At 44.0% G+C, this 16,502-nt stretch overlaps 1 protein-coding gene across 6 annotated transcripts in view; it reads right to left on the reverse strand.

Annotated features, from left to right (window-relative positions):
• Window positions 1–5,738: 5,738 nt before the first annotated feature.
• Window positions 5,739–16,502, reverse strand: part of WDR59 (WD repeat domain 59) — an 86,544-nt gene continuing 75,780 nt past the window's right edge. For all 6 annotated transcript variants that reach the window (XM_089903305.1, XM_022583198.3, XM_089903304.1 and 3 more), the window contains one exon: window positions 5,739–6,508. In XM_089903305.1, the coding sequence (XP_089759431.1) occupies window positions 6,273–6,508 (236 nt within the window). In that variant the 3' untranslated portion in view covers window positions 5,739–6,272. The remainder of the gene's footprint in view (window positions 6,509–16,502) is intronic.

Raw genomic sequence — 16,502 nt, forward strand, 5'->3', positions numbered from 1 at the left:
TCAGAGCTGGCAGAGACCTGGAGGGGTGGCATCCCATGCCCAAAGTGGGGGCCCTGCTGGAGCCAGCAGCTGGAGTCATCTCAGGGTATAATTTAAGCACGACCCTTGGTGAGGATCGCCAGATTTAGCAAATAAAAATACAAGATCTGGGACTACCCTGGTGGCTCAGTGGTTAAGGATCCACCTGCCAATGCAGGGAACATGGGTTCAAGCCCTGGTCCGGGAAGATCCCACATGTCGTGGAGCAACGAAGCCCATGCGCCACAATACTGAGCCTGCGCTCTAGAGCCCGCGAGCCACAACTACTGAGCCCGTGTGCCACATCTACTGAAGCCTGTGCGCCCAAGAGCCCGTGCTCCGCAACAAGAGAAGCCACTGCAACGAGAAGACCGCGCACCGCAAAGAACAGTAGCCCCCGCTTGCCGCAACTAGAGAAAGCCCGCGCGCAGCAACGAAGACCCAACGCAGCCAAACAACAACAAAAAATACAAGATCTCCACTTAATTTGAACCTCAGACGAACAACTTGTATGTTCCAAGTGAAATTCAAATCGACCGGGGCATCCTGTATTTTAACACTCCCCTTGGCTGCATGACCCCCAAGCCTGATTTCCAGCCCTCCTAGATCCTGTGAGCTACTGCTCTTTCACTGATTATTCCCAGCTGTGGTAGAGTCGGCTGTGGCTGAACTAAAACGCTTTACACTGTGACTCTACCAACACGGGAAGACAAATGGAAGATCTAGAAGGCTGAGGGTTTCAAGAAAAAAAATGGGAGAGAAGACAAATTCTTTGTGTAAGAGAAAACAGTCCAATGTGCTTCATATGCAAAATGTCTTTCTAAAGAATTCCACTTTAAGTGTCTTTATAAAACAAATCATAACATCCACTTGCTTCCTGTATTTCTGGTACGTGCCTGATCCCCATAAGCTTTGGAATTTGCAACACCTGAAATAGTTCTGCCCCTTTTCCTAATAGGTGAGTAATTAGAGATTTACAGAAGCTCTGTGCCTGCACTACAGTCACACAGCAAAGCTGGGGTGGGAACACAGGTCTTGAGATTCACAGCCCCTATTTCCACCACTCCAAATTTCTAACCCAGAAGACCTTCCTTATAAGCATAGCGCATACTAAAATGCAAGATCATGAAACAGAAGGAATCATGTCTAATGAACAAGCATGTTTCTACAAAGGGTAGCACAGTGCCTGAAACAGAACGGATACTTGTTAAGTGGATGGGTGGAAAAGTAGAATCTGTCCTTTAAAAAAAAATTCGTTATTTAAGTGTTAATGTATTGAGACGTATTAAATGTTTGCCAACCCAAAGTTGATCTTTGAATGAAAGGACATAATGAGGTAGGTAGAGGGAACGCCATGATGTGTGAGAAATTTTCATACTAGAGGAGGTGATGGGTAGGACTTCAACTAGCTTTCCTTTTCCGATGGCATATATCTGTTCAATCACCGGATCGATGAACCTAGATGAATTGAGCAGATCTTTCCTTTCACAACTGGAGAACCAGGTATAGACTAGTCTGGTTTAATCTTTATCGGCAACCTCATTTCAGTCTTAGGAATCTATCAGATTCACCAAGTCTAGATCTCTGCTGCCACCTAGTGTTAACAGTTTCTCAGGTTTAAAAAGGTAGAAAGTCAGGAAGCTCTGGGCTCTGAAAAAATTTCACCTGGAATTCCTTCGACCATTTCTATTTCAGGATTTCCAACTCTATCAAAGCTTTTTGTGGGTAAAACAAGAAAGAGTATATTTTCTATTTGTACTGCACACCTTTTTTATCTCTGTTGTGTCTGTGTCCAAAATGTTTACGGAAGGAAAAATGTTTGATTAAGAAACAGGTTGGGGCTTCCCTGGTGGCGCAGTGGTTGAGAGTCCGCCTGCCGATGCAGGGGACACGGGTTCGTGCCTCGGTCCGGGAAGATCCCACATGCCGCGGAGCGGCTGGGCCCGTGAGCCATGGCCGCTGAGCCTGCGCGTCCAGAGCCTGTGCTCCGCAACGGGAGAGGCCACATCACGGTGAGAGGCCCGCGTACCGCAAAAAAAAAAAAAAAAAAAAAAAAGAAACAGGTTGGCCCAAGCCTCTTAAAAGCCAGCAAGGTTTGCTGGGAAAAGTGGGACATTTTCCTGACAGGAAAGAAAATCCACCTATTTTGGATACCAGTGTTGATCTTTTCTCCCTTTCTTCCATTTCTGATCTCCATTAGAAAAAGAAGAAAAAACACAGAGACCGTTTTGGAGGTGTTCTTCATCCACGATTCTCTCTAAATTAAGATAGTGGCAGAAGACAGTAATGTCTGGCCTGGCCCCAGGACTTTAAACCAGAGTTACTCCCAGTTTGGACACAGAGGCATCTAGCAGGGAGGGCCAGGTTATGGAGGCCATACTTTCAATCTTCTGAAAGCACAGAGAGTGAGAGACAGTGCTTTCCTGCGTGGCAATCCAGAGCCGTGACAGCAAAGCTGAGCTCAGTGAGAAAAGGGACATCATTTCTATCTAATCGCTTCGCATCCTTTATACTGTATCTTGGCTAAACGTAGCCAAATAAAGATAGTACTAAGAGATAGTTATGAGAGTTATGTTACTGTAAGAGGAATATTTTTATGATAGAAGGAAAAGCCAGATACTCCTGTCTGTGCTTTTCCTACCTTTTTTTCTGTTAGTCCAAATTAAATGATTTATCCATGGGCCTTCCCATACAGGACTTCCCAAACACTAACAGGCATCCCCCTTGGTGGTAAAGCTGAGGATTTCTGCTACTTGGTTCGGGAGGTAATAACCAGTCTCCCAGGATTAGCTGTGTATTTTCAAAGTGATGGCCGAGTTCACATCCATTAACTATTCCTGAAAGTTTTGACTGCTTTTCAATCACAAGTCTTACTGGAAAATAATGATAACTGCCATAAGGGAACAGAGTCAAAGGACATGAGCTCAAGCACTGGGGGAAACAGGAAAAGATTGTTCTCTGCAAATGGTGTGACTTCATTGAGGAACGTGACAGATCCTCAGTACAGTAAGTCCCCTACATACAAACCTTCAAGTTGCAAACTTTCAGAGATGAGGACGTGCCTGTCCAATCAAGTAAGTTAGTTCACGTGTCTAGCATACATTGTCATGTACGTGCATCCTCTATAAGTGATTGCGCTTTTGTGTACTTTATTGTACAGTGCTGTTGCTGGGTAACACGAGGAGCTTACTAATGAAGACCTGATGGAATTGGAGGCCCAGAGAAAGGACGAAGAGAGACAAGAGGAAGAAGTAACTGAAGAACCGAAGAGATTCACAATGGAGGAAATGGCAAGGGGTTTTTCTTTATTTGAGGAGGCACTGTTAGTTTTTGAGGCACAGGACCCGAACACAGAGCGGTACAAGAAGGCTGCAGCAGCCATTCAGAATGCAATCCAGTGCTACCGTGTCATCTATGATGAGAAAAAAGAGCTACTACCCGTTTTTTCAAGAGGGTAGATAGAATTCAGTCCAGCAAGGAACCAGAACCTTTGCCATCAACGTCAGGCGTGAGTGAAACTGCAGCTTGCCCTCCGTCTCCTGTTGCTGACGATCCTTCAGCTCTACCGTCTCGCACCTCCTCTCCCTCCTCTCCCTCCTCCAGTCAGTAACTCTTCTTGCCTGTTCCCTCGATGCCAGCCCCTGTATGCCAGCTGTTGTACTGTAGTACTGTACTTTTCAAGGTACTGCACTGTAAGATTAAAAATGTTGTCTTTATTTTTTGTGTTTGTTTTTTATGTATTATTTGTGTGAAAAGTATTATAAACCTACTACAGTACGGTACTATATAACCAATTGTGTTAGTTGGGTACCTAGGCTAACTTTGTCGGACTTACAAATTGGACTTACGAACGCGCTCTCGGAATGGAACTTGTTCGTACATAGGGGACTTACTGTAAAAACCTGTCGACTTATCCCATGGTGCCATTACAGCAGTGTCGATATAAACAAGTGAACAAATTCCGATGTCTTTGGCCGCCTCCTTTATCCACTTCCCATGTACCTACTACACCTAGTTATTCAGCCCACTCTGCAAAGACGTTGGCATCTTACCTCGGATCATAGCCCAAGGTTAAACCTCTGCTCTCACTGCACAGGATCCAGGCCTTTCTTATGTCATGGTGTTTTGTGCCCAGTAACACAGGGATGATGTTCATATAAGCATCATCTAAAACAGTGCTTTGAAAACGTTTTGACCATAACTCTCAGGAAGGAAGGAATTTACACTGTGATCTGTTATATACATATGCAGGTGTGTGCATATACACTGGTAAACAAGTTACAGAAAACAATGTTTACCCTATGTCTGGTAAGTTCTGATACGTCTCTTCTACTCTGTTTCATTTTTTAAAATTCTGGGTTTTTTTTTCATTTTTTTAAGTTCTGATATGTCTCTTCTACTCTGTTTCATTTTTTAAAATTCTGGTTTTTATCCACTACATTGATTTCACAATCTATTAATGGGTCCTGACCTGTAGTTTAAAACACAGCGATGCAGACTTCCCCAGTGGCGCAGCGGTTAAGAATCTGCCTGCCAATGCAGGGGATGCAGGTCCGAGCCCTGGTCCGGGAAGATCCCACATGCTTCAGAGCAACTAATCCCGTGCACCACAACTACTGAGCCTGTGCTCTAGAGCCCGTGAATCACAACTACTGAGACCACATGCCACAACTACTGAAGCCCACACACCTAGAGCCTGTGCAACACAAGAGAAGCCACCACAATGAGAAGCCCGTGCACCACAACGAAGAGTAGCCCTCGCTCGCCACAACTAGAGAAAGCCCTTGCGCAGCAACAAAGACCCAGTGCAGCCAAAAGATAAATAAATGAATGAAAATTCAAGAACAAAACAAGAACAAACAAAAAAACCCACAGTGATGTACAACACTTTCACATTCTGAGACATGGAGTTATATTTCTTAAGCTAATCAATTTGGAATTGTAAAATTCTAAGAAATAAATATAGGGACTTCCCTGGTGGTCCAACGGTAAAGAATCTGCCTTCTAATGCAGGGGACGTGGGTTCAATCCCTGGTCAGGTAGCTGAGATCCCACATGCTGTGGGGCAACTAAGCCTGCGCACCACAACTACTGAGGCCGTGCGCCTCAACTAGAGAGCCCACACGCCACAACTACAGAGCCCACATGCTCTGGAGCCCGCGCGCCACACCTAGAGACAGAAAGCCCACATGCCACAACTAGAGAGAAGACCACGCTGCAACAAAAGACCCCTTCGTGCCGCAACTAAGACCCAATGCAGCCAAAAAATAAAAATTAAAAATAAATAAATATAAATTTCAGTAGCAATATTGAAAAGATGTCTCTTTCCTGGCACATACAAAATGGGAAGCATTGAGAATCATTCTGGAGAATTGGTGGATGCAGATAAACATGGGTCAAAGCGTATGAAGGAGCCCAAGGGAAGAGTGAAGGCACTTACAGGAACCCAGCCAACCTACACAGTGGCAACGGGAGACTCTCACAGCAATGCTGCCATGTAATTTCATTTTCCTTTGTTAAAAGAAATGATTAAAAAAAAAACTCTTGGGGTTGGGAAGAACCTTAAATGTCAAATTCTATTTTCTCCTGCTGGATGACAAAAGCAAATCAGCATTTCCTTTGGAAATGTGAGCGCTGACTTTGGTCCTAGGCCAAAGAGTTAATTTCAATTAGAAGCAGAATAAAAGAAGATTCACTAAAATATCATTCAACCTCATCTCTTTGTTTTTCAAACGATGACTAGAATTTTATTAGCCAAGGGAGAATAGCTGGAAGAGAAATAACAAACAGAAAAATACATCTTAAGGATCCTTAAGTACATTACATATTTATAACTTAAGTATATTTTAAAAGGCCACAGTCCATCAGGTCATAGATGCATAAACTTATGTCACAAGCCCATTTGTCCACTGTCCTTTGGCTCAGGAGACTGTCCTTTGCAACCAACCTTGATCTCTCTGATGGCATCAGAAAGGATGCTGTCGTCTTAAAGGTAAACACGGCTCTGGAGGCAGGTGCTTTTCTCCAAGAAAACTTCCACCTGCCTGTGTCCTCCTCCACCGACATCCATGCCACCAACAGCCAACAAAAGAGAAGCAAAGGCTCATGAACAGCTGGCACCGTGTCAGTCTCTGAGAAGAACACATCCCTGTCTAGTTAGGGGTGGGTTCTGGAGCCTCTCTCCCGGCAGAGAGCTTGTCAACCGGCATTGACGGGTTCTCTGGGATTTCCCACAACTCCCACGGGCTGTCAGTTCAGAAAGTGCTTTCAAGCAGGCAGTGGCACCCACACCCGGTGGGACACACCTCCTGGGTCCGAAACCACTCCATCATGTGGCTGGTGTGTCCCCCATGCCCGCAGGTCAGGCAGAAGTTGGACGACCCTCGCACGGCCACGTGGCAGATGGCGCACTGGAACGTGAAGCCTTTGCAGACGGCGCACTGCGTGCCCCTGACCTCACTCCGGCAGTGGCTGCAGTACACACCGAACTCTGGAGAAGGGTGGAGATGGCCGAAAAAGAGACATGGTGAGTTCAGTTCTGCAAAGGGGAACCAGGCATTGTGAGTAATAACGAGGTACTCATTTGGGGGATTCTGTAGGATCCTATTAGACCCCTGCTGTTCAATTTTCTTTTTTTTAATGGCAGAACCCCTTCTTCTACAACCTCACTAAGGAGCTGCTGTCATCACCACAGTGGAAGGGTGCGGGCAGAGGGTGCAGCAGGCGCCTTGCTCCCCGAGGCCCTGGGTGGAAACCCCAGTGTCTGCAGCGGTCGAGGCTCCATCTCATTCCTCTTCCACCCCAACAGCTACAGATGCAGAGAAGGCAGTTAACAAACATTTGTCTGAAAGCACTGAAGGATCAGTCGACACTCAGGCAAGAGCTGATTGGTCTTACAATCTCTTCCCTACCTGCCTGCCAATGACCCAGCAGCCTAAGATGGACGGAGTCAGGCCACCACAGGGCTGCCCCAGCGTGGGGAAGAGCAGTTAGGACCGCCCTGCTCCGCTGGCCCCCGCCTGCCCTGAAGTCCCTGTCCGCTTCAGCCACGGCCCTGGGGCCAGGCGGCCCACGTTAACCGCCCAGCTCCCTTGCTCACCCCCTGCTACCTGGAGATCCTTCCTCCTCCCAGACCGCCTCCCACTGTGCTGCATCGAGTGCAGACCTGCCCATGTGCTCTACAGGCTCTTTTGGGAATGGTCCCCTCACCACCTGGCCCTAACCAAACCCCGCTGTGTCTCGGCCTCCTCCGAAGGGAAGGCCGGCTCTGTCTTACATCCTAAAGATGGAGGGGTGGGAGGGGAGGGTGGCGCATGGCTGCCTCCAGACCGTACTCTCCTCTTGAGGCTACTGCTCCCTGGCTTCACCAGCCTTTCCCCTTTCCCTCTACTGTCATGTACCGACATTCTGGACACCCCCCGCCCCATGCTCTGAAGACTTCTGCTCTTGGTTCTCAATCTTCCCTCCACCCCAATCCTTGGCATCTTCAAAATCCACGCCACTAACCCTCTGCACACCTGGCCTCCCAGGTCACCGTCCTCTCACCTCTAATCCACCACCGTCTCTCATTCTATCCAAAGTCCACTTGCACTTCCACGCGATCAGCCCCTCTCTGGCTGTAGTTTCCCCTCTGACCAGCCTGAATTACACGGTTCCACTTCATAGTCACTTTTTTTTTTTTTTGCGGTACGCGGGCCTCTCACTGTTGTGGCCTCTCCCGTTGCGGAGCACAGGCTCCGGACGTGCAGGCTCAGCAGCCATGGCTCACGGGCCTAGCCGCCCCGCGGCATGTGGGATCTTCCCGGACCGGGGCACGAACCTGTGTCCCCTGCATCGGCAGGCGGACTCTCAACCACTGCACCACAGGGAAGCCCCATAGTCACTTTTTTGCAAATATCCTGAACTCCTTGGCCCCTCTCTCCCTCATGGTACCACCTGGCAAAACCTTCACCTGGATGAGCCCCATCCCTGGCCTCCTCCGCGTCAGCCCAGGAGCGTTCCCATGGGAAGGCGCACCGTCAGGATGCTCGTCTCACTGACCGCACCTCCAGGTAGACTCCTGGCTTGTGTGCAGTGGTCAGGCTCTTCCTCCCTGACTCCCAGGTGCCCACCTCACACCTCTGCCATATTCTTAAACCCCTCCCACATGCCTCTCTCTCTCTCACCCGATGGCCTCTTCCCTCCCTTCCCTAAGAAAACAGAAGCCTTCCAATGGGGGACACTTCATCTCAACACCCCCAATTCGTCACATCTCCCTCTTCTTTCACCTCCTACTGTAGAGGAAGGGTCCTGGTTTCTTTCTTCTATCAAAGCCAGCTCCTCTGCTTCACCACAACACGTAGTCATAAAAACGGACAAATAGAGACTCTAAATACATGGTAGCTAAGGAAAAAATTTTATGGTAGTTCCTAGTTAAAGTAAATCCTGAGATAAACTGGTTTGAAAATTTGGGTTAAAAATAGCTATGTCTTGGGACTTCCCTGGTGGCACAGTGGTTAAGACTCCACCTGCCCATGCAGAGGTCATGGATTCGAGCCCTGGTCCGGGAAGATCCCACATGCCATGGAGCAACTAAGCCCGTGCACCACGACTACTGAAGCCCGCGTGCTGCAACTACTGAGCCCACATGCTGCAACTACTGAAGCCTGTGCACCTAGAGCCTGTGCTCTGCAACAAGAGAAGCCACCACAATGAGAAGCCCACACACCGCAATGAAGAGTAGCCCCCGCTCACTGCAACTAGAGAAAGCCCACACATAGCAAGGAAGACCCAACGCAGCCCCCCCGCCCCCCCCAGAAAAAAGCTGTCTTCTTTCTCTAAGCATAACTTTTTTAAAAAAAATTTCTTGGAGTATAGTTGATTTACAATGTTGTGTTAGTTTCAAGTATACAGCAAAGTGATTCAGTTATACATATATATATATATATTCATTCATTTTCAGATTCTTTTCTCATATAGGTTAACACAGAATATTGAGTAGAGTTCCCTGTGCTCTACAGTAGGTCCTAGTTGGTTATCTATCATATATAGTAATGTGTGTATGTTAATCCCAAGTTCTTGATTTATCCTTCCCCCGTCACGTTTCCCCTTTGGTAACCATAAGTTTGTTTTCAGTATCTGTAAGTCTGTTTCTGTTTTGTAAATAAGTTCGTTTGTATCATTTAAAAAAAATTAGATTCCACATATGAGTGATATATGATATTTCTCTTTCCTTTCTGGCTTATTTCACTTAGTATGATAATCTCTATGTTCATCCATGATGCTGCAAATAGCATTATTTTGTTATTTTATGGCTGAATAATATTCCATTGTATATACGTATCACATCTTCTTTATCCATTCATCTGTCAGTGGACACTTAAGTTGCTTCCATGTCTTGGCTATTGTGAATAGTGCTGCTATGAACATAGAGATGAATGTGTCTTTTCAAAGTATGTTTTTCCCTGGATATATGTCCTGGTAGGATTGCTGGATCATATAGTAGTTCGATTTTTAGTTTGCTAAGGAACCTCTATAGTGGTTACACCAATTTACATTCCCACCAACAGTGTAGGAGGGTTCCCTTTTCTCCACACCCCCTCCAGCATTTATTGTTTGTAGACTTTTTGATGATGGCCATTCTGACTGGTGTGAGGTGATACCTCATTGTAGTTTTAATTTGCATTTCTTTGATAATTAGTGATGTTGAGCACCTTTTCATGTGCTTTTTGGCCATCTGTATGTTTTCTTTGGAGAAATGTCTATTTAGGTCTTCTGCCCATTCTTTGATTGGGTTGTTTGGGGGTTTTTTTGATACAGAGCTGCATAAGCTGTTTGCATATTTTGGAGATTAATTCCTTATTGGTTGCTTCATTTGCAAACATCTTCTCCCGTTCTGTGGGTTGTCTTTTTGTTTTGTTTATGGTTTCCTTTGCTCTGCAGAAGCTTTTAAGCTTAATTAGGTCCCATTTATTTATTTTTGTTTTTATTTTTATTACTCTAGGAGACAGATCAAAAAAGATATTGCTGTGATTTATGTCAAAGAGTGTTCTGCCTATGTTTTCTTCTAAGAGTTTTATAGTGTCTGGCCTTACATTTAGGTCTTTGATCCATTATGAGTTTATTTTTGAGTATGATGTTAGAGAGTGTTCTAATTTCATTCTTTTACATGTAGTTGTCCAGTTTTCCCAGCACCACTTACTGAAGAGAGTGTCTTTTCTCCATTGTATATTCTTGCGTCCTCTGTCATAGATTAATTGACCATAGGTGCATGGGTTTATCTCTGGGCTTTCTATCCTGTTCCATTGATCTATAGTTCTGTTTTTGCACCAGTACCACACTGTTTTGATTACTGTAGCTTTGTAGTACAGTCTGAAGTTAGGGAGCCTGATTCCTCCAGCTCCATTTTTCTTTCTCAGGATTGCTTTGGCTATGTGGGGTCTTTTGTGTTTCCATACAAATTAAAGAATTTTTTGTTCTAGTTTTGTAAAGCATAACTGTATATATTATGTAAGACTTTGCTTTGTGTTCTCAATAAAAACTGATTAGTTAATATTTCTTAAGTTTCCTTTACTGGTTTTATTGGTTTGAAAAGATTCAACATTTAAAATTATGAAAATGTAAAAACCGTGTGTTCACGTAAACTGAATGATAATAACATGTCTTTTTAAAAGGGTTGTTCTTTGGCACTTGAGATAACTGTATATGTAAACTATTCTCCACTTCTATCTGGGTAAAATGATTAAAATGTCATCTTGCTGAAAAATTCAATACATCATTAGTAATCATGTTTCTTTTTAGTGTGTCACTTAAACATAATTTCTAACATCCTTATTAACTTTAAGACCTTGAACTTATATTTCATTTAACTAACAAATAATCTTTAGGGGTGTAGACAATTTCTAAATGGATTTAAATTCCCAAAGAGAAAAAATACAAAAACACTAAGTCACTGAGCATAATCTTAATATTCTCTCTTGCCACTCATTGTTGCACATAATGGCATGACCACCAGTTAACAGTTGGTAAGAGTATGCATCCACTTTGGGTGATGCTGGTAAACATGCTAACTTTTTTCACTTTAGGAGGTACAAAGGGATGTGGAATGTGTTCAAAATCGCTTAGAAATGTACAATCTCCCAAGACTGAACCAGGAAGAAAAAGAAAATATGAACAGACCAATTACCAGTAATGAAATTTAATCCGTAATTTAAAAACTCCCAACAAACAAGAGTCCAGGACCAGAAGGCTTTACGGGTGAATTCTACCAAACATTTAGAGAAGGGTTAACACCTATCCTTCTCAAACTATTCCAAAAAATCACAGAGGAAGGAACACTCATAATTTACAAGGTCAGCATCACCCTGATACCAGAACCAGACAAAGATACCACACAAAAAAAGAAAATTACAGGCCAATATCACTGATGAACACAGATGCAAAAATTCTCAACAAAATTTTAACAAACTGAATCCAACAATACACTAAAAGGATCATACACCTTGATCAAGTGGATTCATCCCACGGATGCAAGGGTTTTTCAGCAAATCAATCAGTGTGATACACCACATTAACAAATTGAAGAATAAAAACCATATGATCATCTCAATAGATGCAGAAAAAGCTTTTGACAAAATTAAGCATCCATTTATGATAAAAACTCTCCATAAAGTGGGCATAGAGGGAACATACCTCAACATAATGAAGGTCTTATATGACAAACCCACAGCTAACATCATACTCAACAGTGAAAAGCTGAAAGCATTTCCTCTAAGATCAGGAACAAGACAAGGATGACCACTCCCGCCACTTTTATTCAACATAATACTGGAAGCCCTAGCCACAGCGAACAGACAAGAAAAATAAATAAATAAAAGAAATCCAAATTGGAAAGGAAGAAGCAAAAATGTCACTGTTTGCAGATGACATGATACCATACACAGAAAATCCTAAAGACACCACCAGAAAACTACTAGAGCTCATCAACGAATTCAGTAAAGTTGCAGGATACAAAATTAATATACAGAAATCTGTTGCATTTCTATACACTAACAATGAACTATCAGGAAGATAAATTAAGGAAACAATCCCATTTACCATCACATCAAAAAGAATAAAATACCTAGGAATAAACCTACCTAAGGAGGTAGAAGACCTTTACTCGGAAAACTATAAGACACTGATGAAAACCACAAAGCTGTCAAGTGTCTTTCCCTGGAACACTGATTAACTTGGGGGATCTCAGGGAAGGAGGCACAGAATCACAGGTACAGGCTTTGCAGGTGAAACCTGGTAGAGGCGAAATGGATCATTCTTGGTTCCTAACAGACAAACTAATAAGGACAATAAAAATACTGCTGGTACATGGAATGATCAAATTATGATTCCCAAGGCTTTACGGAACCTCCAGGTGGAAGCTAACTCCAAAGGTTTAGTGTCATACAATTCTAGTTTGTTAATCACACAGAAGAGTTATGTGTGTTAATTAACACCACAAATTACACAAATGTAAGTAAACCCAGCCAAGTAAATAAGACATTAAATTAATAAACCAAAACAGAAAGTTGCTGAATAAAATTCAGGTGGGCAGATAGGAACTGGGGGTGGGCTGCACCTTCTCTACCACCATTCTGACCTAGCGCCTCATACCTCAATAGAAAAAACAAAGACAAAAACCACCTTGCATATGGAGGTTTTTTTTCCTTTTTTTTTTTTTTTTTTAAAGAATACTCTGTCTAGCATTATCCCCTCAAAATAAATGAAGCCTGGAGTCCCTTCTATAAATATCTAATCCCCTAAATGAAAACAACTTCATCCCTCAAATCTTGCTGCTGATATGGAGTGACCCTTGCAGATGTGGTAAGTGTGAGAGGAAACTGCTGGTTTTCCACCAGGAGGAGACCAACTTGGCAACCTTGTCATATTCGATACCTGCTATTTCCTGTATTTGGGTAGTCTGACTCTTCCAAAGGAAAAACTTTAAGGATGAAATACTTAATGTTTTTGTCTGTGACTCTTCCACAATCCACACTCCCCCCTTCTTTCTGAAATTTTGTAGCATTGTTTGTAATGGTATTAGGACAGACTATTCATTCTCAAACATCATTTAAGTCTTCATGAGCTTCAGTTTCATCTCTCTGATTGGATTATAGACTTCTTGAATGACCCCCTCCCCAAACCACACCTTACAGTTCTTTGTCCAGCCCACAGAACCCAGCACGACCTTTATAATAGGAGATGTCAATACGTCTAACTGATTGATGGACACATCAGTTACATATCTCTGTGATTCATTTATTTCCCTGGAAACTAATTTTAAAAGACAAATTGCTCCAGGCCATCATTAATCTCTCCCTGATATACTTTCATGCATGTAGATGCTCTGAAAAATATGTACCCAAATAGCATTTTCTGTCTGCGTTTCTTTACGTACGCGCACCAAGATAATCCATATTTGGGGCTTCCCTGGTGGCGCAGTGGTTAAGAATCTGCCTGCCAATGCAGGGGACACGGGTTTGAGCCATGGCCCAGGAAGATCCCACATGCCGCGGAGCAACTAAGCCCGTGCGCCACAACTACAGAGCTTGCACTCTAGAGCCCGCGAGCCACAACTACTGAGCCCACGTGCCATAACTACTGAAGCCTGCACACCTAAAGCCCGTGCTCTGCAACAAGAGAAGACACGACAATGAGAAGCCTGCGCACCGCAACGAAGAGTAGCCCCTGCTCGCCAAAACTAGAGAAAGCCCGTGCACAGCAACAAAGACCCAACACAACCAAAAATTAAAAAAAAAAAAAAATTTTTTTTAAAAAAGATAATCCATATTAAAATAATCCTTGTTATTCAATGTATGTATTAGTATGTATGTATTTATATATTAGTTTGGTTTGTTTTTTTTAATTGAAACTATACTCGCACAACTTAAAGGGTCAAATTATTCTATGTATCGTGTTATGAAAAGCAGCATTCCCTTCCACTCCCACATCCATCACCCTCTAGAGGAAATTCTTAACTATTTCTTCTGTTCCTACCTCCCTATCTCTACACAACATGTTCATAAAGCTATTTCTTAATTGTCATATTTAAGCACTGTCTCTTGACCTTCCCTGGTGGAAGCTCTTTCATTCCCCAATCTCCCCAACCAGACTCATGTACCACCTGTTCCTCATCTTCCTCATGTGGTTCTATTATCAGTTGGTTGGATCAGTACTGTTTTCACATTATTTCTCTAGGTAAATATTATTCAAGCCAAGCCACGTACCATGATGACTTCCTTTCTTTCTTGCACATTTTGTTCCTCCTAGAGTTAGTCTTGTTTTTCCTGTTTGCTTAGTTACATACTTATTGATAATTCATCTCCAAACATCTGAATCTTCTGTAAATACACTGAATACTGAAATACACTATATATACTGAAATACACAGATTTTTTTTTCTCTTCTTGGAGACAATGCTCTGAAGCTCCAACCTGGACTGGTCTGTCTTCAGGTCTGTCACGTACATCTCCCTTCACCATCATCCCAACACCCTGGTTTCCTGGCTTGAATCTATTTCTCCTCCTTGGATAGGCTGAAGGCCTACTTTTACACTTGATGGATAACTTGGGTACAGAATTCTAGGTTAGAATTCTAAGAGATTCTAAGAGGATCATTTTCTTGAGAACAGGGAAGGCACTGCTGCACTGTTGTCATCTAGTTCCAGTATCTAGTTCATTGCTCCCGAAAAGTGTGATGCTATTCATATTCCTATCCTTTGTATGTGACCTGTTTTCTCCCTCTGGAAGCTTCTAGGATCTTCTCTATATTCCTGGGTCTTTCCTCATTCATATGCTAGCTATGTGGCGGCCCCTTTATTGGGAAATGTGTCCACCTTCTTTGGAGAATGAACTTCTGTTTTCTGCTGGGGGAGAGGAAGGGTGATAACTGCTCTGCAAACTAGGAGTGGGGATCTGGGGACGCTAGAAAGGCCATGACACAATACTCCTGTTTTTGACCTCACCTTCATGCCACTTGCAGAGGTACGTGGTACCACTAATTCCTGAGCCACCTGGGGGTTCTGCCATGTGCGTTGCTGTTTTTCTGCCGGCCAGTTCAGGGCTCAGCTTTCTCCCCGTGAGATCAGGTATCACTAACCTATCTGCCCCACCAGGTCCCAAGTTTTACTGCCAACATTACTTCTCCTTGCATGGTTGTGTCTTTACAGAAAAGCTCTATGTAGGCACTTCGGCAGGATCTGGGAGAGAAAGGAAATCAGTGTGTGTTCAGTCCACTCTTGTATCTGTCTTTCATGTCACTCTTTTTTTTTTTTTTTAACCGGTACGCGGGCCTCTTACTGTTGTGGCCTCTCCCGTTGCGGAGCACAGGCTCCAGACGTGCAGGCTCAGCAGCCATGGCTCACAGGCCCAGCCGCTCCGCAGCATGTGGGATCCTCCCAGACCGGGGCACGACCTGTGTCCCCTGCATCGGCAGGCGGACTCTCAACCACTGCGCCACCAGGGAAGCCCCATGTCACTCTTTAGAAAACATCTCTTCTCTTAGCTTCTTTCATAGTACAGTCTTGCTTTTCCTCAAAACTCACTGATATCTCATTCTAAGTCTCTGTTTCTGGTTCTTCCTCCAAGACTCAATCCCCAAGTCCTGGTTTCTCTCAAGGCCCAGAGTAAGTGGGCTCTCTTATTTGCTCCTCCCATCCTCTTCCACCCCACCCCCCAGCTCCCAGGTAAACGCACTCAACTCTCACAGCTTGAACACCACCGACATGGGGAAGATTCCCACATTCCTAGTTTTAGCCCTGAACTGTCCTTTCAGCTCCAGACTCATATCCAACTGCCTGCATGACTTCTATAGTCTGAACCTCACCAACATTTCCAACTGTCCCAAACTGAGTTTTCAATTTTCTTCCAATCTTTTCTATCGTAGAATATGGCACCACCATCTACCCAGTTGCTTGAGCTGGAAACTTGGGAATCATCTAAGCTTTGCCTCTTCTCCTCAAGCCCATACCCAACTTGTTAGTAAGTCATATTGAGTCTACCTCTAAAATACATTTTTACTCCACTCATCTCTCTCCACCTTCACTGATGTCACCCCAAGACTAGGTCGTTCATCTCTCTCTGACTACTCTAAGAATCTTCAAATGGCCTTCCTACCTCTGCTTCTACCCTCCTCCAACCCTTTTTTCCTATAACAGCCAAAGGGATCCTCTTACAATGGAAACCAGAGCACATCACTTACTTTTTTTTTTGGCCTCACCACACGGCTTGCGGGATCTTAGTTCCCTGACCAGGGATCGAACCTGGGCCCATGGCAGTGAAAGCACAGAGTCCTAAGCACTGGACCACCAGGGAAGTCATATAACTTACCTATTGACGTCCTTTGAAGTTCACCATTGGACTTAGAATATAATCCAAACTCTTTACCATGACTCTCAAGTCTGACTATCCTACAGTCTAATTTTACATCACTCTTCTCACTCATTATGTTCTAGCCACACTGGTCTTCCTCCA

Source organism: Delphinapterus leucas, chromosome 20 (assembly GCF_059928025.1).
Source record: "Delphinapterus leucas isolate spDelLeu-1000000601 "Yukka" chromosome 20, BTC_Dleu_Yukka2, whole genome shotgun sequence".
In the NCBI taxonomy this organism is placed as follows: domain Eukaryota; kingdom Metazoa; phylum Chordata; class Mammalia; order Artiodactyla; family Monodontidae; genus Delphinapterus; species Delphinapterus leucas.